At 39.5% G+C, this 26,822-nt stretch overlaps 4 protein-coding genes and 1 long non-coding RNA gene across 7 annotated transcripts; 1 reads left to right on the top strand and 4 right to left on the bottom strand.

The window, feature by feature from the left end:
• The first annotated feature begins 1,052 nt into the window (after nt 1–1,052).
• On the top strand, nt 1,053–5,564 carry LOC119033307. The gene is made up of 2 exons (XR_005079224.1): nt 1,053–2,725; nt 3,710–5,564. It is a non-coding gene; the product is annotated as an uncharacterized LOC119033307 (long non-coding RNA).
• A 3,774-nt stretch (nt 5,565–9,338) lies between these two features.
• LOC119034070 (G-protein coupled receptor 4-like) lies at nt 9,339–11,953 on the bottom strand. Its single transcript, XM_037124774.1, has 3 exons — nt 11,710–11,953; nt 9,952–10,133; nt 9,339–9,855 (listed from the first exon to the last, which is right to left on the bottom strand). Exons 1-3 carry the CDS (start codon nt 11,905–11,907, stop codon nt 9,339–9,341), a joined length of 897 nt encoding a protein of 298 aa, XP_036980669.1. The 5' UTR covers nt 11,908–11,953.
• A 1,662-nt stretch (nt 11,954–13,615) lies between these two features.
• On the bottom strand, nt 13,616–16,156 carry LOC119033295 (G-protein coupled receptor 4-like). The gene is made up of 4 exons (XM_037123200.1): nt 16,017–16,156; nt 15,602–15,793; nt 14,494–14,672; nt 13,616–14,386 (listed from the first exon to the last, which is right to left on the bottom strand). The coding sequence occupies exons 2-4, from the start codon at nt 15,776–15,778 to the stop codon at nt 13,837–13,839; spliced, it is 906 nt and encodes a 301-aa protein (XP_036979095.1). The 5' UTR covers nt 15,779–15,793; nt 16,017–16,156; the 3' UTR covers nt 13,616–13,836.
• Nucleotides 16,157–17,593: 1,437 nt separating this feature from the next.
• Nucleotides 17,594–21,272, bottom strand: LOC119033285 (proteinase-activated receptor 1-like). 2 transcript variants are annotated; one of them, XM_037123184.1, is made up of 4 exons: nt 20,617–21,272; nt 20,174–20,389; nt 19,284–19,462; nt 17,594–19,169 (listed from the first exon to the last, which is right to left on the bottom strand). In XM_037123184.1, the coding sequence occupies exons 1-4, from the start codon at nt 20,758–20,760 to the stop codon at nt 18,641–18,643; spliced, it is 1,068 nt and encodes a 355-aa protein (XP_036979079.1). In that variant the 5' UTR covers nt 20,761–21,272; the 3' UTR covers nt 17,594–18,640. The 2 variants fall into 2 exon arrangements, with proteins under 2 accessions (XP_036979079.1, XP_036979080.1); XM_037123185.1 differs by having other exon boundaries at nt 20,174–21,271.
• Nucleotides 21,273–22,051: 779 nt separating this feature from the next.
• LOC119033293 (psychosine receptor-like) lies at nt 22,052–24,705 on the bottom strand. Of its 2 annotated transcripts, none has more exons than XM_037123197.1 (4): nt 24,484–24,705; nt 24,064–24,276; nt 23,158–23,336; nt 22,052–23,070 (listed from the first exon to the last, which is right to left on the bottom strand). In XM_037123197.1, the coding sequence occupies exons 2-4, from the start codon at nt 24,259–24,261 to the stop codon at nt 22,539–22,541; spliced, it is 909 nt and encodes a 302-aa protein (XP_036979092.1). In that variant the 5' UTR covers nt 24,262–24,276; nt 24,484–24,705; the 3' UTR covers nt 22,052–22,538. The 2 variants fall into 2 exon arrangements, with proteins under 2 accessions (XP_036979092.1, XP_036979090.1); XM_037123195.1 differs by having other exon boundaries at nt 24,064–24,298; nt 24,484–24,549.
• Between the last annotated feature and the right edge of the window lie 2,117 nt (nt 24,706–26,822).

Here is a 26,822-nt window from a genome sequence, read left to right on the forward strand (position 1 = left end):
CACATCCGGGACTGACCCGACTGTAACGATACTCACAGTCAGGGAGAGTCGACGATCCCGCTGAAATAAAGAACCTCAGTACACTTTAAAGATACCTGGACACCTGGACTGAAGCACACACCTGGTCCACCTGTTCACTGATGCGTCAGTGTGAAGGTGTGTGCAGCCAATCAGACACAACGTGTCTGTTAGAAGAGTTCAGAGGTGCAGAATTAAAGTCTCTCTGCTCCTTAAAAACATTATTCTGATGTGCCAATAGAATCAATCTGCTGGTGTCAGCCAATAGAATCACTCTGCTGGTGTCAGCCAATAGAATCACTGTTACATGAACTCAGATCAGTCTGTTAGTTCTATTGACAATCACAAAGTTTCTGTGAGACAAAACTACTTTTCATCTGTTACATCACAAAGATTCACTGCAGGACTTTATTTAGTGTTTAACTGGGTCATGAGGAGGCCGGTGGTCAGCTGAAGCAGCTCTGCTGTGGCAGCGTAGCGTAGCGTAGCGCTCCACTAGTGTAAACATGAAGCTCATATACGTTTGATTTTACGACATGACATCTTCTTTAATTCAACAGTGCTGTCATAAATCATCATCAGTGACAGAGATGAGAGGTAAGAGTACAAACGACGTCGTTTAAAATGTGCTCTAACTCTAACTACAGTTCACACCTGTGCTGTTACTGACTGGTCTGTATTCCTGTCGACCCGCCTTCACCTCAAACACTTCAGTGTATAACTGTACCTGAGCAGAGCGGCAGCAGCAGCAGCAGCACCAAGTAAACCTTCATGTTCCTGTTTCTGTAGATCCGACTCAGCTGAAACTGAGACGAGCTGAACGAGGCCGGACTTTTATCTTGAGCTCACACACACACACACACACACACACACACACACACACACACACAGATGGACAAACTGATAACTCGTCTAAAGACAAACTGAACTGAACTCATTCAGACTCAGAAATGACGTCCACCATGTTTCAGTTCAACTCTTCAGCGTGTTGTTTGACTCGTGTCCACATGTCGGAGCGACTGAATCTCAGGTCGCTCCTGATGCCTGTACGTTAGTTTAAATCAGGATTAAAATAATATGAGTATAAATGCATTGTGTTTCTGCTGAGTCATCATAGTGCTGTGATTGGCTGCCAGATGATGACATCAGCAGTTTGTCTGCACTTTGAACAGTGATGTTGAACTTAAACCAACATCAGTTTGTCCCTCGCAGACTGTTTGTACCGATTCAGCTGATATCACCTCCTCACAGATCGATCAATATGTTTGTATCTGAAGTTTGATCACACATTTCATCAAAGAAAAATCTTTTTACGCCTGTTTTCTTCACTGGACATAAAATAAACAAAAAATACAACCACACACCTTCTGAATTTGACTCTCTGAGAGGTCTTTGAGCTTTAAGCTGAAAATCTCCACTTTTACTATCTGTGTTTTGCAGAAATGTACATATCTGACATTTATTCTGGTGACTGGGTCGGGTAAGTCAAGAGGCAAATGGTTTTGTCATCATTAAACACGGCGAGCAGTTCCAACAATCTGCCCGGATATATTCAAAATGACAAACATTTGAGGCTTTTCCAGCAGTTTTGGCCACGACGATTTGCTTTTCGATCAGCAGTTTTATAGGAGAAGCTCTACAATGTTAAAGTAACAGGTTTTGGTGACCGTTCAGCGTGACGGTTGGCTGTGTCGTCTTTATAATGACGTATTTCCACAGTCTGATATTTCAGACCTTGCAGCCCAAAAAGCATTTTCCCGTCAGAGCTCCATTATAAAAGAGATGCCTGTAAAACTGCAGACACTGAGCAAGAACAGCCGACATCGCCTGTGACTCTTTCTGTTCTGTGAGTTTGATCCATGAAGGTTTTCTATTTGTAAAACCTCCAATGAGCTGAAAACAGCATCTTAAATCTGTGACGTCATCACACTGTAAAGTATACATCATGAACTAAAACTGAAGTGGCAACTTCACAATAAACATTATCTTTATAAATGGTTTATGAAGACCTTCATTGTTTGTTAACTGTGCAGTGACAACTCACTCAAGTTTAATTATCTATTACTTTACCTTTTCTTAATGAAAGTTAGTTTTAAGTGTTACTGATAATTGTAGGCAGGTACCATCACAGAAACATGTAGGGTTACAACTAACAATGAATTTGATCACAGTTTGATCTTCTGCTTAATTACACCGGTCAGCTGTCAGCTGGTTTCTGCTGAATGTTCGTGTCCCGTAATTGTGTTTTAATTTTTATCCTCGCGCTAAAATATCAATCAATATGTTATTTGTGTCTGCGGACCCCCCTTCAGTTCCCACTAATTTGGACTATTCCATCGTACTGCGCATGTGCAGAAATGATTCAGGAAGTCAGTAGCCAAACAAAGTTGATGGCGCGAAAAACAAACAACAATGAAGCGAAGTTACTGCAGCGGGACAGAAAAACGGAGGAAGCGGCAGGAAAACAGAAGGTTTGTGGCGAAACTACCGAAGGTGACGAGCTTTTTCACGGCGGCCATTACAGATGACAACGTTACTGAACGGCAGTAAGAAGGCGGCGCTCCTTGTGTTAGCATGAGCGGTGCTAACGGGGAGGAGCTGCCCGCTGCTGCAGTGTCAGCCCGGGGAACATGGCGGCGCTGCTGCCGCTTCATGCTGGAGGAGGCTGCGGCTGAAGAGCCGAGATCCTCCATGAGGAGAACAACTGGTGAGTGTTAACGACATGTCAGCTGTATTCTGTACTGAGGTCAGCAACCACAGATAACAGGTAACAGCAGGTTTGGTCTTTATGTGCTTACAGACAACAGAGATGTCGACCAGCAGAAATTTAGTTAAACCTTTATGTTTTAATTCAGGGAGTTCATCAAAAGGCAGACATTTACATTTTTGTCTTGAAACATATATTTATTCAATTTCCAGAAAACTATAATTTCGTTTTAAATTACATATACTGTATTTATCTATATTAAAGAAAATAACATCTGCACTGAATCAAATCCTTAAAACTCTCATAATTGCCAACAAAAAAATAAGATTACATGAAATAAAGATTTTAAAAAATAGCTTGATTTTAGATGGCAAAGCCAAAGACATCCTGCTTGGATAGACGTTTGATAGACTTATATTAGATATACGATATAAATGAGAACATAAACAACTACATCAAAGAGCAGACGAGCGTCACATCAGCACTGTTTGATCAGAGAGACAGAAACATAGACGCCTCATTGGCTTTTTTTTCTGGATTAAAAACACTGTGTTTATTTTTCTCAACTTATTTCAATGAGTCCTTTTTATATTCAACGGCTTTTGACCTACGTGTTGTTCATAATTGTGAGTGTACAACTGCTGCTGGATCCTCATGACAGGAGTGTGTTTAAACGTCAGGCGGACATCAGGTACTTCACGATGGAAGTTCTTCTGTTTTGTCTCTTAAAACTCTTTTTTTCTGCCTTTATGAAGCTGACTGTGTAGTTGTTGTCAGTATTCATACTATTGAACTGGATACGTCGTTGCTGTTCATTCTGCTGCTGTTATTGCTGCTCATTCTGCAACAAAACACAGCAGCCAAAAGCTTGTCTACGATCCCTTTCCTCATGAAGACATACAGAAGTAAATCTGCAAAAGGACTCAACCGCAGAAAAATGATCGTCATCTTGGCGAAGGTATTATTCATGTTTTTCCCTGCCAGGAACAAAATGGCGGTGGGCAGGAACAGCAGCGTGTGAATAAGCAGCACCAGAACTAATGACCCAATGATTCGTCGTTTTTCATCAGAGGGGACACGGCTGGCAGACAGAGCTTTGAGAGTGCCACCCAGGAAGAATATCAACAGTGGGATGGGGAGGAGGATGTAAGTGCCTGCTATGGTTATGGGCACCTTCTGATAATTTGAGTAAAACCAAAATAAGCGAAAGATTAGAGCAACGACCCAGAGCACAGCACACACCACCACAGAGATCTTCATAGGCCGCCTGCAGCGGTACCACAGTGGACAGGTGATGACCAAATATCTGTAACACAAGATGGACACAGTGTTTGAGGAGCTTCAAAATTTCATATCAATATAAGACGACAGAAGTACAAGCATGCTGGATTCAAAGATGGGTACCTTTCCATGGCAACACACACCATGAAGCCAACGCTGGCCAGCAGGCCTAAAGAATATAAAAAAGATCCGGCTTCATCTATCGTCTTATCATCATGTCCTGACAGCCGAATGATCCTGCCACAGAACTGAAGGAGGTTGGAAACGAGAAGGTTGATGACGTAGGTCGGAGCAACATGATTAACTCGAACCTGCAAGACAACATTGGTGAAAGTCAACAAATGGCTGTAAACAACAGGGAGGCAACAATCTATCTGCTGAACATCTGTATCTGTATCTGCACCTGCCTTGTTGACCGCTGTCAGCAAATCAGGAAATGCAATGGCCGATGTTTATCTGTCAGTTCACATAATTTATGTTCTGGCACATTAGTGAGATGCTGTGTGACATTCTTGACATCAGTTTGTACAGGTGTGTAGGCACTAAACGGCTTTACTGTAAACTACTACAGTCATGGTTAAAAGTTTACATCTACTTGTAAAGAAAATGTACAAGTGCATCTCAAAAATTAGAATAACATTCAAAAGTTTTTTTTTCGTAATTTGATTAAAAACACAACGTGAGATATTTCAAGCCTTTTTTGTTTTAATTTTGATGATGTTAGCTTATAGCTCATGAAAGAAATGTCGACCTTCTAATTGAAGGATGTTAAGTTGTGCACTCAATACTTGTTCGGGGCTCCTTTTGTATGAATAATTGCAACTATGTGGTGCGGCATGGCAACACATCATGGATTCTCTGCCAGGTTCAGATCAGACCAGTTCGCTGCCAATCAGGAGTTTTGATTTTCATGATCTTTAAATTATAATCTTCCAATTTAAAACAAAAAATGGCTTGAAATATTTCAATTCATGCGTAATGACTTTAAAAAAAAAATATATATTGGAAAATAACCTCTCCATGATAATCACTTTTTTAAATGCATCTGTATATCATGGCAGACTTGAGTTTCAATGGTTTCTACAACTCATCTTTCTGTGATGGAACGAGTGAAGCACAAACTACAAAAAACATTCATGAAGTTTGTTTCAGTAGTGAATTTATTATATGTCTTCTGAAAAAGTCACCAAATCTGCAATTATTTTATTTGGTCCATTTTTTCAGATGAATTTTAATAGGTTAATAGATTTACTAAGCCTTTAAAGCGTATGCTTGGCTGATATGACCATTTTTATCAACATATCTCAGCTCCGCCTGCTCCCTCTCTCTCTCGCTCTTTTGTCAAATCATCACTTTATGTCCTTACATGTTGCTTCCTAATCGATTGATAACTATGCTTAAGACCACATTACAGTCATTTTTTTTAGTAATATTTGAGTCATAGCCTAGCATGTTTATTGGTGAAGTAAATATTTTGTATATTAATGAAAATCTCAACAACCACAGAAACATTTGTCGAGGTGAAGAGCCGCCGTCTCAGTAAATCAGACACTGAACATGCCCGGTTTTCATTTCATTTTAAATTAGCTTAAATCGCCTCTATATCAGTATAAACCACAAACTCAATGAAAACAGCAGCACACATCTACACAAAACTAAATTACTGGAGTCACATCAAGATCCTTTATAGACACGCAGACACATTACACATTTATAATGTACCTACCAGAGAACAAAGGGCGTAGATGGCAGCCAGGGTCACAGAGAAGCCGACAGAATTGATTATGCATTCCACCACAAACTTGATGAAGCTGCCTGACTCATCGTTAGAGTCGGTGTTGATGGAATATGAGTTGTTGGTAATGGTGAAATCTTCCATTCCTCAGAGCGAAACCTGTTGTTTGAAAGTTTCTGTCATAGGAAGGAAGCAGGTCTTCAATATCTGTACCCACATGTAAGAGAAGGTATAAAATTTACCTTTGATAGCTGAAAGACTTCACCTGACTGCGTCCTCTGATGTCTGACGTTTGTCTTCTGTATTCAGTGGCTCGGAGTCAGTATATTACATTACAACATGCTGCAGGCTTCTGTTAATCTACTGCTCCTCATCTAAGGAAGTGAGATTATTTAAGCTATCAGCATGATAGAACTTTAGCATTTCAACAGTTTCTGCTCAAGTGCATGTGGATCCTTTTTTCTGTTGTAGTATAAGCACAGCAAATACGGTAAATCTGAATGATTAAAGGCATCATTTGGAAGAAATAACCAAAACTGGATACTCTTTGCTGTGGCTGTCTTTGACTAGCTGCTGTTCGCAGGTAGCTCAGATAGTTAATTGGCCCTGTTACCTGAGCGAGTCCGGCCTCGTAGCAACTTTTGAGTGTTGGAGATCCGTACTACCTCCGTTACAGTACAGAGGTCATTTACAGCAGCGCGTCTTAGTTCAGTCCAAGAGAGAAACTTTAACTCATAATGTCAACACCTGCCGTCTTCCTTATGAAAACCATACAGGTTGAAAATTCAAGGTGGGTTGTCTCAACTCATGATGATGTTTTGCAGGGTGGTGGCACCTCGAGCAGCTGAAGTAGTTTTTACAGCTGTAGAGGACATAAATTAAAGAGTGAGTAACGGCAAGTATGGAGGTGGTCAGGATGTTAGCCAGACCAGTGTGAAACCAAAAGTCAGTACTGCATGTTAGCTTACAGTGTACTGTTCTAATATATTCAGTTAATATCAGCCTGTATGGAAAAGATAACTTGTAATGTGAAGGAGCCGGATGTTGTGAGTGCGTACGAGCGGTTGTGTGTCCGGCCATGTTGACGAATACAGGAGTTGTTGAATGACAGTAAAAGTTTGTATTCTTATCTTGTAACAGTGAGTTCTTTTAAACAGTGGTGATACGTGACCAAGTGCAATTTTGAGTTACCGAACTTGAGTGTATCCGTTGTCTGCCACTCTGTCCTTCCACTCCACAACAGTATATACGTAATATTTGCCATTGGAGGCAAATACTGTACTTTATACTCACTACATTTATTTGATAACTTTGGTTATGACTTACTTTACAGTTTACATTCTACATCAGAGCTGAAGCAGCACATTTAAAATGAATCCACTTCACTGGCAATTGGATAACAAACACAGATTCCAATAAAAAATATGCAGAAAATTGTAATAATCGTTTCAACAATCACACAGTTTATACATGTAGATGTATAATTTACTTGAGTTTTATTTTACTTTAGATACTGTAGGACATTTAACATTCCCCGCCTGTAAACACACCGCCTGCCTGTCCCAGCTGCAATGTCTTTGGGCTTGTTGGGTGAAGCAGACATGACAGGTGGCAGAACAGCAGTCCAGCAGCAGCTCGCCAAGCATCCTGCGACTGCTTGCTCCCCCTGAGGGCTCGACTGCAGCGAACAAGGGCTCCAGAGAGTGATTGTGGAGGTTGGACAGACTTTGCCAGAGCATCTGTGTGAAGGAACAGTTTGAGCCATTGAGAATGAATGAGTGTATCCTCTTGAGTAGTGTGGCCGCCCTCTGTTGTTCCAACAGAACAAAACAATGAAAAGGAGCAACAGTAGAACGCATTCACACAAATTTCTCCTGTTATATCCATGAAATTTACCAGCAAAATAGTCACATGGTAGGTTGATAGGTACCATCACAGTCCCACAGCGTTATCGTGGCATTTAAAAAAAAAAAAAAATCGTGATGAATCCTGTCAGAGCTCAGTTGTAAAGCCATCACAAGTTTAGCAAATACGATAGCATGATAGCACACACCCACTCAATCACTGCCTCACTGTATCAGCCTTCCTGAGGTGAAAAGGGCTCGCTTTGGCAAAAGATCGGTACCCGCAGCCATAGTAGCCCTAAACAGGTTGATTCGGTGAGGGAACTACGCCTCAGTTTTTCAAGTTTGTTGTTCAAGTTTTTCTATTTTTGACAAATCTGCCTTTTCAAACTGTGATGTCTCCAGTTTAAATGACACCTATGGAGAAACAAATATTAAAAGTTACTAACCGACACTGAAAAATATTTGTCTACCCTGTTTTGACTGTCCTGTTCACACTTGATGATTTCTAAATTATTATGTGAAAAGTATCAAAAGTTTTGATAAAACATAAATGGTAATTGAAAAGGAAAACAAGATGTCTCTGTGGCAACAGCAGGTTTGGGTTTTATGTTTATAAAGACAATGGGGAGAGATTCATTTGAGTCATTATTTATTTATTTATTTATTTATTTGGTTTGAATATAGTGAGTTTCACATTTTCTGTGTAGAAGCAGACTTTTCATTGACTTTCCAGAAAATGTACAATTTCACATTTTATGCCCTCTAACAAAACACTATAAATTAAATTTAAAAATGCAAATAAATTTAAAGTAATTTTATTGTTTCCTGTCTGTATGAAACATTGTGTAAACAAACAAACAAACAGTTTGGGAAAAATGAATATGAGAGAAGAAAAACGACAGAAAGTTCAAATACCTGTTCAGATAAAGATTTAGGAATAAGACAGTGTGGCGACTTTAGCTCGATAATATAATGTCTGCTTTGTTTTAAAGGAAAATAATGATAGACATCAAGATCAGTGTTTTATTTATTTAAGAATATTCAATAGATTCAATAACAAGTTGACCAGAACATTTCCCAGCAGCCAGTGCTCCAACAGTACCGCTTCCTTTTCTCTCCAGTTATTTTAGGGTTAGTATCTGTAGATGACAGTATCTGTCCTGTCTCTATCTTTTCTATTTGCCTACATTTCTTCTTCTGTTTTCTGTCACCACGTGAAGCTACATGAAGCTGACTGTGATGTAGAGGTGGGTAAAAATATCAATTCATCAATGCATTGCAAAATATGATTTTCAGCCGGTCTCACGCTGGCTGCTGCTCTCCTCCGGGGAGAGAGGAGGGTTCAGTGTCGACCTGTTGCCTCCTCGCATCAGGCCGGAGGGCGGAGGGACCGCGGTTATGTCTGTTTATGTCAGACAAAAATGTACCATGCAGTCCAACTGTGGTTGCACTATTTTATATCTAAAAACATCGTGGGCCTTTGTTTACATTTAAGTTCAAACTAGAACTTCCTAGAGGAATGATTTATAATTTAAGATGACTTTTTTTGTTTAAAAATTATCAACAGGTACTCTAATGAATTATTTATTACCACTTATTACTGAATCAATATCAAAGCATTTAGATCAATATTGAATCAAATCGATATTGAATCGAATTGTGACCTAAAGAATCAAAATCGAATTGAGTCGTGAGGTTTTTAACAATACCCAGCCCCACTGTGTAGTTATTGTCAATATACTGATGAAGTTCATATATCACAGCTGTTCGTTCTGTTGCTGTCGTTGCTGTCCATTCTGCAACAACACACAGCAGCCAGAAGCTTGTCTATGATCCCCTTCCTCATGAAAACATACAGAAGTAAGTCTGCAAGAGGACTCAGCCGAACAAACATGGCCGACAGGTTGCCGAGCGTCCAGGTATTTAAGGTGTCATCCTTTGCCACGGCCAACATGATGGTGGGCAGAAACAGCAGCGTGTAAATAAGCAGCACCAGAACCAAAACTCCAACAATTCGTCGTTTTTCATCAGAGGGGACACGACTGGCAGACAGAGCTCTGATGGTCCCACCCAAGAAGAAAATCAACAGTGGAAGGGGAAAGAGGAGGAAGACGCTGAAGAGGATTTTCTCTGCCGTATAACTAGCCCCTAAAAATAAAGGGAGGCTTAAGGCAAGAGAAAGGACCCAGACCGCTACAGAGACCGCCACAGAGATCTTGATGGTTCGTCTGAAGCGGTACCACAGTGGGCAGGTGATGACCAAATACCTGTAACACAAGATGGATGCTCAGTTTGTTTACAAGCTTTACAATTATATAATTACATGATGGTCAGACATAGCTGCATACATACAGCTTATTCACCTTTCCAGGGCGATACACACCATGAAGCCGATACTGGCAAACAGGCTTAAAAGATGAAAAATATATCCAATCATCTTGTGATCTTCAGGTGCTGCCACCTCAGCGATCATGGAGCAGAACTGGATGAGGTCAGAAATGAGAAGGTTGATGACGTAGATCGGAGCAACATGATTACCTCGAACCTGAAAGACAACAATGATAAGAGTCAACAAACCGTTATGGGAGGAGGCAGCAAAATATCTGTTGAACATCTGTATCAATATTCGCCTTGTCAACTGGTAGCTGCCTGTTGGCAGTAAGACAACATTCACAGATAGCAGGTGCTAAAGTTAATTAACATTAATCTAAATTAACATCTGAATTGTGTCACCCCACAATTCAAACAGTGAGGCAATAAATAATGAGCACAGTATCTTATTACTGTAATGCAAAGTCAGATGGTATTGTATTTTATTTTAAGAAATTTTAGAATTGCCATCTCAGTTCCTTTAATTAGCCTAAAATGGCTAAGCTACACAACAACCTACACATTTGTTCCTAATGACCAAACATGTCCCATTGAAAATGCAATTTTTGATCCAACATTTATCTTAACATAAAGTAATGCATTCCTTTATGTTAAGATTTAATTTGGACTGCTAGCCTTCAATTTTACATTTTCATATTTGTCTGCCAGATGGCAATACTTTTTTCCATTCAAAGCACGAAGCAAAATTTCAACCTTTTTTAATCTTTTCTGTAAGGGTGCCTTGGTAAGTCTGTGTCACTATTGTTACGTCCACACATGGTTGGGGGATGAAGGGAGTAACAGTTAAAATAAAACCAGGCTTAAAGGAGGCAAAAGAAAACAGTAGCAAATAATAACCCAAAAACAGCTTTATTGTGCCACTTTCTAGCCTAGAAGTCTATCGTGATTTAAAAAAAAAAGAGAGGGAGAAAATACTGCAGCCTGTAGCTCAGGCTCTCACAGCACATCACCGCCGCCTGACATCTGCAGCAGCTTTACATCACTCGGCCTGAGTGGCAACGAGACTCAGGAGGAGGGGGGAGTGTGAACCACCCTTTTGTCAACAGAAAACCGTGGATCTCTGTAAACATACTGGCCTTTTTAAAGGGTTAAAATCCCCAAAATATAATTAAAATTTGATATGTATATTTCAGACAGAATAGTTTTAAAAGACTGACTCGTTTAAGGTGGAAAAAAATATTAATATATAATACTTTTACAGCAGTATTTGGGAAGGTGACATTTTTGTCATTAGGGACAAATGTGTTTATTTCAGGATCTCTCAAGGGTTAAAATAATCCCTTTGATTAGATTAATGAAATGACCAGTAAACCACAGCTAAACATCTCCTGAAACTTTAACTTCACAGTGGTGCCAAAGAAACAGTCAGGAGATGAAGGGCAGAGGGCTTCATCCTCTGGGGACCATCAACATCTACAAATATCCTAATTGCTTTTAATTGATAAGAAAGAATCAAATAATGAGGCCAAATAATGCCGTACACATTAGTCTGGCAAACTTGATGACCATTATATATTTTTCGTCAAGTTGGAACTAAATGGTGCCTTTTACCTCACCAGTTTAAGACAAGGCTGTCATTGAGCCACACATACAAACTGCATGCATTAAGGGTCCAATCAATGTAATGTAAATGTTAATTATGGGGTAAGTTATTTCTGTTAATTAACAAACAGATCCGGATCATTTACAGACACACATTCTGTAATAAATCTCATTTATAATGTACCTACCATAGAATAAAGAGCGTAGATGGCCACGAGGGTCAAAGGAAGGCCGACAGAAATGATTATGCACGTCACCACATTCATGATGCGATAGACTTTTTCATGATCGTGGTCGACAGTGCTGTTTTCATCGTAGTCGTAGGCAGTGTTGATGTAATCATAGAAGTCGTCCTGTGAGGTGTTGGTAATGTTGAAATCTTCCATTCTTCAGAGTGAAACCTGTTGTTTTAGAGAAATATATACAGGTTATATTCAGGGAGCAAGTTTTGAAATATCTACCTGACAATGTTCAGTGACATGACAGAAGCAAACACTTCAAATCATATCAATATGTTATATATATATTCAAAGCTATGACTGTTCGATGTCTGTTTGCTGTCCTCATCGTCTTTATATGTAAGAAAAAAGTCACACATTTTACCTTTTGAAAGCCGAAACACTCCACCCGACTGTGTTCCCTCCACCGTACTGCTGGTATGATTTTTACATTGAACAGTTCAGAGTCAATATGTCAAGTTATAACACGCATTCAGATCCTGTTCCTCAGCTCCTCCCCAGTCCTTACAGAAGGCACGAATGTACAAGTTTCAAATGACATTTAATTGTCTGTTGTTTTTACCACCATATCCACACAGTGTCACACAGTAATCTCTATCATTCTGCATCTTCTTCTTCTAAACAGATACAAGATATCATGTGCATTTGCTGCTTTAGAAATATAGTTCATGGGGCGCCGCATAGCTCAGTTGTTAGCGCGCGCGATCCATGTGCCGAAGGCTCTGCAGCGCACCCGGGTTCGACTCCCGGCCCGGGTCCCTTTGCTGCATGTCACTCCCCATCTCTTACCCTGCTTCCTGTCCAAACTCTTCAGCTACTCTGTCAATAAAGCCGAAAAAGGCCAAAAAAATACTTTAAAAAAAAAAAAAAGAAATATAGTTCATGTTCGAACCTGTTCGAGCTCGTGCTGCACCTCAAAGTCAAGTGAGCATTTACCTGTATATATTTCATCTATACTGAAAACTTCTTCGAACCACATCCTTAAAACAAGCATGCCGACCACCAGAAGGAACTATTAGTGAAGTGGCACTATGCAGTATTTTAGAATAAGTTAAAAGTCAGGATTTGAATATTAATAAGGTAATAACACAAACTCAGAAATATGTATTCTTCCATCATTGAAAAAGCAAACTGTTCTCAGAGGACAATAAGGTCCCAGAACACTGTTTGAAGCTAGAAAGGTGGCGGGGTCCGTCACATATTAAGCAAAACAGTATAAACTGCGTTGTCCTTTAAGGTCATGAAAACAAAGAGTTTGTTTAGTCAGTAAAAAATCAGCCAATGAGGATCTTTGTCTTCTCATTAACATTTCATCAACAAAGTCACACAATGCACCTTTAATAGTGAGTTTGTCAGAGGAAGACATTCACATTTTTGATTTGAAAGCAGACTTTTAATTGAATTTCCAGGAAATGCAAAATGTCATTTTAAATTATATATTCTGTAATATAAGATGTTGTCCATATTGTTAGCACACAACAGCTGTTCTGAACCATGGCCTCAAAACTAGCATGCCTTCCAGCAAAACACCAAAAATTAAACTAGAAAATACATCTAAAGGAATTGTATATTATTGTTTCCTGTCTGTATGAAACATTATGGAAAAACAAAACGATACAGTTTGGGGAAAATGAGCTGAGCTTCCAGAACAACGTCATGTGTTCAACCTCGTCTGACTGCCTACTACTTGGCACACTCAGCTTCAGCAGGCCCCTCGACTGCAGCTCATAAAAATGCCATCACCAGCAAGATAGCAAGATTTATATGTAAGGATATGTCACCCATTGGTGTCCTTTCAGGAGAGGAGTTTCAGGATCTCATGATGGAACTGGAGTCACTATTTAAAACGGTATGTTGCACTTATAGACTGTACATTTTGATTTGAACAGGTCATTACATTCAAATAATAACTTCTCCCTGACTTTTGAACAAATTTTTGAATTTCAAATATAGTGACAGCCCTACTGTCCTGTCTATCCTTTCCATTTGCCTACATTTGTTCTTCTGTTTTCTCTCACCCCTCTTTCTCCACTTACAAGACTGTGTATTCGTTGTCATTATTCATACTGATGAAGTTCATATATTATTGCTGTTCATTCTGCTATCATTGCTTTTCGTTCTGTTGCTGTCGTTGCTGTCCATTCTGCAACAACACACAGCAGCCAGAAGCTTGTCTATGATCCCCTTCCTCATGAAAACATACAGAACTAAGTCTGCAAGAGGACTCAGCCGAACAAACATGGCCGACAGGTTGTTGAGGGTCATGAGGGTCTGTTGGGCATCTATAGTGTGTTCCTCTGCCAAGACCAACATGATGCTCGGCAGGAGCAGCAGCGTGTAAATAAGCAGCACCAGAGCCAAAATTCCAACAATTCGTCGTTTTTCATCAGAGGGAACACGACTGGCAGACAGAGCTCTGATGGTCCCACCCAGGAAGAAAATCAACAGTGGAAGGGGAAGGAGGAAGAAGACGCTGAAGAGGATTTTCTCTGCCATATAACTAACCCCTAAAAATAAAGGGAGGCTCAAGGCAAGAGAAAGGACCCAGACCGCTACAGAGACCGCCACAGAGATCTTGATGGTTCGTCTGAAGCGGTACCACAGTGGGCAGGCGATGACCAAATACCTGTAACACAAGATGGATGCTCAGTTTCAGTTTCTCAAGGGCTTCATAATTATAGTAATATGATGGTCAGACATAGCTGCACACATACGGCATATGCAGATAGTCACCTCTCCAGGGCGATACACACCATGAAGCCAACACTGGCCAACTGACATAAAGAATGAAAAAAATCTTCAATGTCATGCTCCATATCTGTTGCCATCTCGACGATCATACAGCAGAACTGAATGAGGTTGGAAATGAGAAGGTTGATGATGTAGATCGGCACAACATGATCACCTCGCACCTGCAGGAAAACATTAGTAAAAATAAGCAGGCAGTTGTGAACAACAGGGAAACAATCCTGTTTTTGCTTTGTCAACTGCCATCAGCCTCACAGCAAATGAGATGACAGTTAATAATTGCAGTTTGTGGCGGGGTACATCAGTGCCTTTATTTTTGATGTCAGTCTGCCAGTCCCAGATTGACAAATCACCTTGACTAGTGAGTCCAGAGGGCTCCCACCAAGCTTCTTGTTTCCTTCAGAGTCTGACTCCAGCTCAGGTCTTTCTGTGCTGCCCTTGAGCTCAACACAAGCTGGTAACCAGACGTCCTCTGATCACTACAGGGCTTCCCTTTCCTCTTCTCTTGAGCTGAATGCTCATTCAGCATATTTCTTCTTGACTGTGGATGTAATTGACAGTTTCTGGACCAACAGACCTGTCAGTAGTTGTGAGAAGTTGTGGCACCACCAACCAAAACTTGTACACATTCTGCACAACAGTCTGCAACCATATCACTAGTTGGCTCCAAACCTGGATTAAGAGAAGTCTACTGAGCTCTCCTGTAACCACCCTTCCATGCGCTTGCCTTTCCTGCTCTGTTTCATTCCATTTCATTTTGATGTTTCTATTGGTGGTTTAAAAGCAGCAAAGCATTGAACAAACATTAAAGGTTGCTCATGGCGGTATGATGTTTGTAACTATAGACATAGTTAGAAATCATCTGCCCAGATGTGCCATATTTAAACAAATAATGAGGCCAAATGATGCTGTACAAGTTACTCTGGCAAAGTTGAGGACCATTTTATGCTTTTCATTGATTTTGGAACCAAATAGTGCCATTAACCTCATCAGTTTAAGAGAAGGCTGTCATTGAGCCACACATACAAACTGCATGTGTTAAGGATCCAATCAATGTAACGTAAATATAAAATCTAACTTGTAATGTACCTACCATAGAATAAAGAGCGTAGATGGCCACGAGGGTCAAAGGAAGGCCGACAGAAATGATTATGCACGTCACCACATTCATGATGTGAGAGATTTTTTTATGATCATCGTCGACAGTTTTGTTGTTGACGTAATCATAGAAGTCGTCCTGTGAGCTGTTGGTGATGTTGAAAACTTCCATTCTTCAGAGTGAAACCTGTTGTTTGAGAGATCAGGTTATAGACAGGGAGCAAATTTTCAAATAACTACCTGAAACTGTTCAGTGATATGACTGAAACACCTCAGTACATCTATAGTTTGCCCACAATCAAATCATATCAAACGCGATCTGTATTATCAGTTTTATATATAGAAAGTTAGATGTTCATGATTGTTTGCAGTTCTCATCATCTTCACATGTAAAAAGTAACAGGATTTACCTTTAAAAGCTGAAACTCTCCACCTGACTGTTCCCTTCACCTGCGTCTGATGTCTTGTCCTCTGGTTCTTGTTAATATGTTCCTTCTTTTGAAGGAAGTGAGATGTAAGTATGCATGATTATGCATTTCTCCAACCCCCATCATTTCCTGGCCTAAGTTTTGAAAAGATCTCTGATAAACGTTTTCTTCAACAGTTCCTGTTCTGTAGTGGTTCAAGCATGAAAAACATAAACATATTTTTAATGATCAACATCACCATAGAAAAATAATGAAGCAGAAAATAACGACATAATTATTTCTTAGTGCACTGAAATGTCTTAAAACGACTCCACCTTTCTTTTATGTGTTGAGACGGACGAACACTGCTATAAAGCAGCTAACATTGAAAATGAGTGTAGTGGCGGTGAGCTAGCAGTATAGCGGTGCAGCGCCGTTGTTCCACCGTCTGGGAGAACCCTGCACTATATTCGGAGTAGGAAGTGATTTCAGACGCAGTCTGTGCATCTCATTTGGTTGCCTATTGCTAGTTCCAGGAGAGGGGAGTCTATCCCAGAAGCCCCGGGGTTCGGACGCCCCCCTTTCCAGGAAAAGAGATATTTGTCTCCCTCAGTAACCTTAAATGTGAAAATATATCATTTTAAAGTATATAATAATATGAATTGAAAACATTTGCGATAATTACAGATGCAGAATGATGCATTTTAAAGTTTCTAAAGAAACTGCCCCCTCCGTCAGCCTCACAGTGGTTTGGTCCACTGCCAGTCAACCTGCACCTTATAAAAGTAGCTCCTGTTTCTGTCTGAATAAACACTTCTGTAGACGTCCTGAGACTTCAGATGTTCATTCACCCTGAAGTCTCTCCTCCAGACCTGGAGGCTCTGTTCAGTGGGAAACGCACTAATGGGATATAAGAGCTAGTGAAAATAAAACATTGGCCTACAAATGATGATTGAACTGGTGAATTGAAGTTTTGGGCAGTGAGGTACTGTTGTGTTTTCATCAGTTATACTCGGTCTAATAGGAACATAATTAGAAATCAGCTGTAGTTGTCTCCAGTTTCTTCCACTGTATCTGCACAGTGACACACAGTGCTGCCTGTTAATCTACATCAGCTTCATTTCCTGCTTTAAAACAGAAGTTGATATTTGGATTCATCATGTCCTCGTCTTCAACAGTGACTCAGTAATATCCAGCATACATCATAGAACCCTCACAAAGGAAGCAAACAGGCAGTTACAGAGAGTATGCACCAGGACAGATGTATTTTAAACATTTAAAACAGCTTTTGTTCTGAGTTTCAAACACTCCCTGTAAGCTTCAAATGGCAGCTGTACTTTACTTGTATGTTTTGGAAATACAAAAAAATGATCCTGCATGGATTTCCTCTGCTGTTTTGTTTCTGTTACATTTAGATTATTTATCATTCTCTTCCTCTTTTTTCCTTAACCTTTCTCTCCACCTCCTCTGCTGTTTGTTTGAACCCAACTGTAAATCTCTTTTTTTGAAAAATTTACTCGGTCTGATGTAAAGATGACTAAATGCAACCGTTGTACTTTTTACTGCACTAGACTTACCTGACAGCTGCAGCCCCAGATTGAAATTTTACACATAAAACATGTGACTAGTTTATGAAATACGATGAAGTGATATAGATTATTTGAATTATTTGTACTTTTACTTCTTTAGTCCTGTAGTGACACCTTCAATGCAGGATTTTGACCCACTGCTGCTGAACACTTCCTCTACCACTGCACACTGGAATCATGAGCAGGTTTCCTTGTTTTAAAACTTTATTGAACATTGAGAACAAAACAACAGTCGGGGATTTTGTGGTGACATCACAGTGACATCACTACAAGCTGTTGAACACAAAATACTGAATCAGGCAGATACAATTAATATTTAAATGATTTTTCTAGGGTAGAAAACAGTTTTACTCTTTAGTCAAAGACTAAAAATGATGCTTCAGGATTGGACATTGTATGAATATGTGTAAATATAATCAAGTTATTATGTATAGCAGATGACTAATCAGTACAGTCGAACATGTTCATAAGCAAGGCAACATTCAGAGTCAACATGTTGAGTAATAAATGTGCTGACATCATTATAAAGTGACAGAAATCTTCAATTCACTAAAATAACAAATTACCTTTTTTTATTTGTGGTTGACAAGAGCTGAATTGAAATTTGACACAATAATAAAAAAAAAAATGAAAGTACAATCAAGAAAAAAGCAGTTGAGCAGAAACAAATTGTGAGTTGCTGATTACTGAGTCTGTTCCCAGTTTGATGTCAGACTGATGTGACCTCATCTCTACTAATGACAAAAAGTCAGACTTTTCACATTTATATTTGTTCATTAAACCACAATTTTACAGTTGGGCTGGTTTTTGATCACTAGTGAGTTTAGCAATGTGGATATCAGACATCAGCCAGACCCGCCTTCAGAAAGTCCAGCAGGTCCCATTTATTCTGTTTATGTATTTGGTTTGCCCAGCGCAGATTCCTTGTACACTTGTCTGGTGATTTTAAGTGATCCTGATGCGATGGTAGTTGGTACTGTCTCTCTCTTTCGCTGCCTACATGAAGCTGACTGTAGTTGTTATTGTTATTATCATTATTCATACTGATGAACTGCAAACATCATTGCTGTCTATTCTGCTGCTATCTTTGCTGTTCATTCTGCAACAACACACAGCAGCCAAAAGTTTGTCTATGGTTCGTTTCCTCATGAAAACATACAGAAGTAAGTCTACAAGAGGACTCAACCGCCGAAACCCAAAAGACAGGTACTTGGTCCAGCCAACAAATGTGTTTACCTTTTCCAGGTACTGAATGATGGTGGGCAGGAACAGCAGTGTGTAAATAAGCAGCACCAGAACCAAAATTCCAACAATTCGTCGTTTCTCATCTGTGGGAACACGGCTGGCAGACAGAGCTCTGATGGTCCCACACAGGAAGAATAGCAACAGTGGAAGGGCAATAAGGGAGAAGATGCCGAAGGGGATTTTCATGACCTTAAATTTAATCCCAAAAATTAGAGGGAGAGTAAAGGCAAGAGAAAGGACCCAGACTGCTACAGAGACCGCCACAGTGATCTTGATGGTTCTTCTGAAGCGGTACCACAGTGGGAAGGCGATGACCAAATACCTGTAACACAAGATGGATGCTCAGTTTCAGTTTCTCAAGAGCTTTATAATTACTGTACATTGTAATATGATGGTCAGACATAGCTGCACACATACTGTATATACAGATAGTCACCTTTCCAGGGCGATACACACCATGAAGCCAACACTGGCAAACAGACTTAAAAGTTGAAAAAATCTTCTGATGTCAGGCCTCTTCTTTGTTGTCATCCTAACGATCATGCAGCAGAAGTGAATGAGGTCGGACATGAGAAGGTTGATGACATAGATCGGAGCAACATGATTACTTCGCACCTGCAGCAAAATATCAGTAAAAGTAAACTAGCAGTTGTGAACAATAGGAAGGCAACATTACATCTCATTTCTGATATGATGTCCATTGATATCTACCTCGTCATCTGCTATCTGATGACACAGGTATCAGTTACCGATATTTGTTAGTCGTGTCACATCGATTTTCTTCTGATACGTTCACATGAGCTACTGGCTCGGGACACCGTTCACATTAACCAGATAATCTTGGACAACCTCCCACACTAACCAGATTTCTCAGTTTGTTTCAAGGGGCCAATCAGGATTAAATCTGGTGTGACATGGAGGTTTTGCATACAATGATTTCACCACTCGCTCACCATTCCACCACTCTACAGATTGTTTGCTTCTATTCTTTTTTTAAAAGCCACTGTACTGGGTAACACCGGTGTTCCCATGATCTTATTAGTTGGTGGGAAAACTTAGTAAATCACACTTTTAACCTGCAGATAACATTTAACAGTTCAAATTAGATGGACAACACATTGGGTCCACATTTTATAGTCTGACATGGTCCAAGTTCAAATTTGGGTTCTGGTGCCATTTTGTCACTGAGGTAGAAAAACAGCCTATTCAAATAGAAAATTACATAAAATGCCATTAACTTGCTTGATTTTAAAGTTTAGGTCTTATTATAAAATGTATTTAAATTAAATCTGCATCGATTTGAAATCTTATTTATAATGTACCTACCATAGAATGAAGAGCGTAGATGGCCATGAGGGTCAACGGAAGGCCAATAGAAACGATTATACATTGCAGCACAAACATATATGACTGCAGTTTTCTCTTCTCATCATTGTCCACTGTTCTGTTTTGTTTGTAGTCATAGACAGCATTGATGTAATCAAAGAAGTCGTCCTGTGAGGTGTTGGTGATGTTGAAAACTTCCATTCTTTGGAGTGACACCTGTCGTTTGAGAGGTCAGGTTATAGACAGAGAGCAAGATTTAAAATATCTACCTGACATTGTTCAGTGATATCACTAAAGCAAATATCTCAGTATATCTATAGTTTACCCACAATCAAATCATATCAGACATGATCTGTAATGTTAGTTTTATATATTAAAAGCTAGATGTTTGTTACTGTTTGCAGTTCTTGTCATCTGTACATGTAAAAAGTAACAGGATTTACCTTTAATGCTGAAATTCTCCACCTGACTGTTCCCTTCACCTGCATCTGATGTCTTGTCCTCTGGTTCTTGTTAATATGTTCCTTCTTTTCGAAGGAAGTGACATGTAAGTATGCATGATTATGCATTTCTCCAACCCCCATCATTTCCTGGCCTAAGTTTTGAAAAGATCTCTGATAAACGTTTTCTTCAACAGTTCCTGTTCTGTAGTGGTTCAAGCATGAAAAATATATCTATATATTTTATGATCAATATCACTATAGAAAAATAATGGAGCAGAAAATAACAATTATTTATTGGTGCATTAAAATGTCTTAAAATGACTCCACCTTTCTTTTATGTGTTGTCGAGTTGTGTATTTACATTATCCTCAATGTTTCCAACAATGTTAAGGTAACAGTGGTTGTGTCTGAAATCACTCACTCATTCCCTGCTCCCTAGTCACTACATAGGGAGTCCTACGTAGTGAACCATATAGGGAGCTCTTCAGCAGACAGAAAAAAGCCCTTTTGGACACTACTCAGTCTGCCATTTGTCTCTCAGCGCAATGCATTATGGTAAATATTGCTTGGTTAGTGACCATCGGTTGTACTTGTTGCGATGCATTGTGGGATACTCTGAGTCCACTATATAGGGTATAATAACTCCCGCTACACATTTGGATAACAGTACAAAATGGCGGACTCACTATGTAGTGCACTATGTTCGGAGTAGTAAGTGATTTCGGACACAGTCTGTGTGTCTCATTTGTTTGCCTATCGCTACTTCCAGGAGAGGGGAGTCTATCCCAGAAGCCCCGGGGTTCGGGGACCCCCTTTCCAGGAAAAGAGATATTTGTTCCCCTCAATAACCTTAAAAGTGAATACATTTAACTTTAAGGTAAATAATGATATGAAATGAAAACATCTGTGGTAATTACAGATGATTGAACTGGTGAATTGAAGTTTTGGGCAGTGAGGTACTGTTGTGTTTTCATCAGTTATACTTGGTCTAATAGGAACATAATTAGAAATCAGCTGTAGTTGTCTCCAGTTTCTTCCACTGTATCTGCACAGTGACACACAGTGCTGCCTGTTAATCTACATCAGCTTCATTTCCTGCTTTAAAACAGAAGTTGATATTTGGATTCATCATGTCCTCGTCTTCAACAGTGACTCAGTAATATCCAGCATATCATAGAACCCTCACAAAGGAAGCAAACAGGCAGTTACAGAGAGTATGCACCAGGACAGATGTATTTTAAACATTTAAAACAGCTTTTGTTCTGAGTTTCAAACACTCATACACATAAAATATATGACTAGTTTATAAAATACAATGCAGTGTTCCAGATGAACAACCGACAAATACAAATACTTCTTACACATTAAGGCATCAATAATATTACTCTAATTATATAGAAAGGGACAACTTTTCTGAATGATACTTTTCGGTCCTGTAGTAAGACTTCAGTGCAGGATTTTGACCCACTGCTGCTGAACACTTCCTCTACCACTGCACACTGGAATTATGAGCAGGTTTCCTTGTTTTAAAACTTTATTTAACACTGAGAACAAAACAACAGTCAGGGATTTTGTGGTGACATCACAGTGACATCACTACAAGCTGTTGAACACAAAATACTGAATCAGGCAGATACAATTAATATTTAAATGATTTTTCTAGAGAAGAAAATAGTTTTACTCTTTAGTCAAAGACTAAAAATGCTGATAAAGTTGTTTACATTGAAGTCAAAATCTATAGCAGAGGACTAATCAGTACAGTTGAAGCAAGGCAACATTCAGAGTCAACATGTTGAGTGATAAATGTGCTGACATCATTATAAAGTGACAGAAATCTTCCTTTTTTTTATTTGTGAATGTGGATCTCTCTCTTTCGCTGCCTATGTAAAGCTGACTGTAGTTGTTATTGTTGTTATCATTATTCATACTGATGAACTGCAAATGTCATTGCTGTCTATTCTGCTGCTATAATTGCTGCTCATTCTGCAACAACACACAACAACCAAAAGTTTGTCTATGATCCCTTTCCTCATGAAGATATATAGAAGTAAGTCTGCAAGAGGACTCACCCGCCGAAATGCGTATGACAGGTACCAGAGGGTCCAGTCACCCAAGGCGAATGTCTTTGCCAGGAAGGAAATTACAGTGGGCAGGAACAGCAGCGTGTAAATAAGCAGCACCAGAACCAAAACTCCAACAATTCGTCGTTTTTCATCAGAGGAAACACGGCTGGCAGACAGAGCTTTGATGGTCCCACCCAGGAAGAAAATCAACAGTGGGAAAGGAAGGAGGAAGAAGACACCAATGGAGATTTTCCAGACTGTCTCACTAACCCAGAAACTTAACGGGAGGACAAAGGCAAGAGTAATGACCCAGACCGCCACAGAGACCACCACAGAGATCTTGATGGTTCGTCTGAAGCGGTACCACAGTGGAAAGGCAATGACTAAATACCTGTAACACAAGATGGATGCACAGTTTCAGTTTCTCAAGAGCTTCATTATTATACACATACTGCATATACAGATAGTCGGTAGTTACCTTTCCAGGGCGATACACACCATGAAGCCAACACTGGCCCAACCACTTAAAACATGAAAAAATACTTTAATGTCAGGCCTCATCTGTGTTGCCATCTCAGCGATCATGCAGAAGAACTGAATGAGGTCCGAGATGAGAAGGTTGATGACGTAGATTGGAGCAACATGATTACCTCGCACCTGCAGGAAAACATTGGTGAAAGTAAAGGAGCAGCTGTAAGCAACAAGGAGGCAATGATGCATGTCATATCTGATATGATGTCTGTATTGATATCTACTTGTCAATTGCCATCTTGCTGTTGGCAAACAAGATGACACATATAGCAGTTGCACGTTTTAATTTGATGTGTCACATCCCATTTGCACTGGCTCATCCACTCTTTCTCCTGACCTGAGGAGCTGGCCCCCAGACAGCTTAACAACCATTCACACCTGGGCTCACCTATCCTTAGCAACAAACATGAAGGTCTATTGGATCAACAACCCCACAAGTGGCCCTAAAGACTCTGAAACTCAGAAGTCACACTTGTCTTTAACAACTCTGTAAGGACACCCCTACACGGAGTTTAAAAGCCTGCAACTCCTCTCCAGTTAGTTAGAACTAAAGAAGCTTGTTCTTAATTTTTAAAAATTCAGGTTGGAGGAAGTCACACTATTCAAGGTCAAACAAATGGGTCTTAAGTCTTGGAGGTAGATGGGTGCAATTCTACTGACAGCCTTTAATGCCAGTACCATCGTCTTAAATCGGATGCGGGGCGCAATTAACCTCAACAGTCTAAGAGAAGGCTGGAATGGAGCCACATGTACAAACTGCATGTGTCAATGTAATGTAAATTAAATCAATAGGAACAGATGGGGATTCTTTACAGACACAGACTGTAGGAAATGTAATTTATAATGTACCTACCATAGAACGAAGAGCGTAGATGGCCACGAGGGTCAGAGGAAGGCCAACAGAAATGATTATGCATTCTACCACAAACATGGTGAACTTGACTTTTCTCTGATACTCGTCATCACGTGTGCTGTTTTTATTGCAGTCAGTGGTCATGTTGCTGTTATTGTAGATGTCCTGTGAGGTGTTGGTAAAGTTGAAAACTTCCATTCTTCAGAGTGAAACCTGTCACTGTCCAATGATTTGACTGAAGCAAACAATACCAATTATTTATATATATATATTTATTTATATGTATATATATATATATATATATATATATATATATATATATATATATATATATATATATATATATATATATATTCAAAACTAGATTTTCCTGACTGTTTGCATCTTTGTATGTAAGAAAAAAAAAATCACAAATTTTACCTTTGAAAGCTGAAAGACACCACCTGACTGTTCCCTCACCAGCTGTTGACGTTTTGTCCTCTGGTTCCTGTTAATGTGCTCCTTCCCTCTGACGGAAGTGAAATATAAGTTGGTGTTTGATGCGTGATTATGCATTACCCCAACCGCCACCAATTGCTTATCTTAGTTCTGAAAAGCCAGCATGCAAGTTTCTTTGTTCTTAGAGCAGAAAACTGTTTTAATGTTTAGTCTAAGACTACAAGTAAAACTCTGTGACTGGAAGATTTATCAATATGTGTAAAGAAAGTTAAGTTAATGACACTGAGCTCATTATGTGTAGCAGATGACTAATCGGTACAATCGAACATGTACGTGAGGAAGACAACATTCAGAGTCAACTTGTTGAGTAATAAATGTGTTGACAACATTACAAAGTGACGAAATCTTTAGTTCACTTACATAACAACAAACTTCCTGTTTATTTTTCTAGACTGAAAATGAACTGAACATGTACAAAAAATAATAAAACAAAAAAAACTTGTAAAAATTGACAAAAACAATTAGAAAAACAGTCCAGTAATGAATTTTCCACAGATGCAGAATTTTATCTTGAAAGCTCCACGGACACTAATGTTGCAAGACAACAAAGTTCAGTTTTGGACTCAAAGTTTAATACATTTTTTCATTTTAGTCCAACAGACACTTTTCCTCTAATTGTGTGATTAAAACTAATTCATTTCACAGTTCTAATTTGAGATCAAATGACACACTGATGCATCAACAGAATCTTTGTTCTTTTTCTGTGTTAACACTGTTTTCCTGATGCCAGCCACTTCCTTTGTCATCACTCATCTCTTCCAGAAGAGGCTTTAAAGATGTCTTCCTGTCTGACTGCTGTTTCTGGTCTTTTTGGTTTCCTGGATGTTTCAGTCTGCCTGACCTCATGTTCATCATTGACCTCTGCAGTCAGACCTCCCTCTGTGATGAAGGGCCAGCTGGCCAATCGCAGCCACACATTGCATTTGTTAATTAAAAGAGAGAGTGATCAGCTCCCTCCAGTGGTCAGTATTAGAAGCTGCAGCACTCTCAATGCAACATTTGTTATAGAAATACACGACAGCATGCTACCATTTCCTGTGACTCTGAATAAAGTGAAGAAAGTACACCCACCAAATTAAAGGTGCTGTCTGTGTGTCAGTGTGTAGCTGCAGCCCATTTTAGTCCTATAAACTACAGAGAAGAAGCCTTTTAAAGGCACAACAGGCTGTTTGAAGAGAGAAGACTGTCCAGCAGGAGGGAGCCGAGGGTGGGACTAACTATTTCACATAAATATGTATGACTCTGTATACACCCATATATGTACATACATGTTGTTTATTCACAGGCTCTGTCTTTGATGAGCTGCACTGCTGCACAGTAAGTTCCTCTATATAAGGGGAAGAGAACTGTTAAGAAAGAGGAACAGGACGGTGAGAGATTCTCTCACAGGGATTGACATTGTTACTTAATACCTGCTTAACGTTTCTCAACAAACAAACATTTTGCTTTTTATTTTTCGAAAATGCAGATAATGACTATGGCTTCGTCTTTGTGAAAGTACAAGGACTGCAGTGTCCTCTAGGTAAGTAATCCAGCACCGTAAAGCGAGGGTCACGTGTCGAGACCTCCACAGTTTTATTTAGTTATTTAGTGACTTTGTAAGATTTGAGTGTTTTTTACTCTGTTTTTTCTTCATTCTTATTATTACACATCATATTTTTATATACACTTTATTCACTATTTACCATTTATGTATTGTAGTCTCTGCCACCTATGCAATAATATATCTGAATGCTAACTCTTGTTGTAAAGAGCTTTGAGTAATCAATATGACTCGAAAAGGGCTATATAAGTACAGTCCATTTACCATTTACCAACCCAAGCTTTTGTTCAAACCACTGTTATCTTATTGGTATCAGTGATACCAACCTGAGTTTTACTTGGTTTTGGAACATAAAGGAAATAAGTGATATCACATATCAGTACTCTGTACAGAACGCTTGCCATAGCTCAGATATGTTTTCTTTACAGATTTCCTTCAGTATGACCATGCTGTCTGTCATTAGCAGGGAGCCACAATGTTGGAAGAGGGCCTTTTAAACATGCTAGAGGATTTGAGAGACTTAGAATTTGAAAAGTTCAAATGGTGTCTAAAGCAGCCTGGAATTCAGGAAGGCTACAAAATTATCAAGGCATCAAAGTTGGAGAAGGCAGAAAGATGGAACGCAGTGGATCTGTTGGTAAACACCTACACACTTTGTGGAGCTCTGAAGGTGACCAAGAAGGTTTTGGAGAAGATAAACAGGAATTATCTGGTACAG

The sequence above is a fragment of the Acanthopagrus latus genome, chromosome 15, assembly GCF_904848185.1.
Source record: "Acanthopagrus latus isolate v.2019 chromosome 15, fAcaLat1.1, whole genome shotgun sequence".
Classification (NCBI taxonomy): Eukaryota; Metazoa; Chordata; class Actinopteri; order Spariformes; family Sparidae; genus Acanthopagrus; species Acanthopagrus latus.

Bases quoted from the DNA above. Each gene is read 5' to 3' on its own strand.
- LOC119034070 (XM_037124774.1), bottom strand. From the start codon at position 11,907: ATGGAAGATTTCAACATTACCAACACCTCACAGGACGACTTCTATGAT. The intron at 10,134-11,709 runs GTAGGTACATTA...GTTGTCTTTCAG, and splicing joins TCTACGCTCTTTATTCTATG to GTTCGAGGTAATCATGTTGC. The intron at 9,856-9,951 runs GTGAATAAGCTG...CTTGTGTTACAG, and splicing joins GTGTGTATCGCCCTGGAAAG to GTATTTGGTCATCACCTGCC.
- LOC119033295 (XM_037123200.1), bottom strand. From the start codon at position 15,778: ATGGAAGTTTTCAACATCACCAACAGCTCACAGGACGACTTCTATGAT. The intron at 14,673-15,601 runs GTAGGTACATTA...GTTTTCCTGCAG, and splicing joins TCTACGCTCTTTATTCTATG to GTGCGAGGTGATCATGTTGT. The intron at 14,387-14,493 runs GTGACTATCTGC...CTTGTGTTACAG, and splicing joins GTGTGTATCGCCCTGGAGAG to GTATTTGGTCATCGCCTGCC.
- LOC119033285 (XM_037123184.1), bottom strand. From the start codon at position 20,760: ATGATGGGGGTTGGAGAAATGCATAATCATGCATACTTACATGTCACT. The intron at 19,463-20,173 runs GTAGGTACATTA...ATTTTGCTGCAG, and splicing joins TCTACGCTCTTCATTCTATG to GTGCGAAGTAATCATGTTGC. The intron at 19,170-19,283 runs GTGACTATCTGT...CTTGTGTTACAG, and splicing joins GTGTGTATCGCCCTGGAAAG to GTATTTGGTCATCGCCTTCC.
- LOC119033293 (XM_037123197.1), bottom strand. From the start codon at position 24,261: ATGGAAGTTTTCAACTTTACCAACACCTCACAGGACATCTACAATAAC. The intron at 23,337-24,063 runs GTAGGTACATTA...GTTTTCCTGCAG, and splicing joins TCTACGCTCTTCGTTCTATG to GTGCGAGGTAATCATGTTGC. The intron at 23,071-23,157 runs GTAACTACCGAC...CTTGTGTTACAG, and splicing joins GTGTGTATCGCCCTGGAAAG to GTATTTAGTCATTGCCTTTC.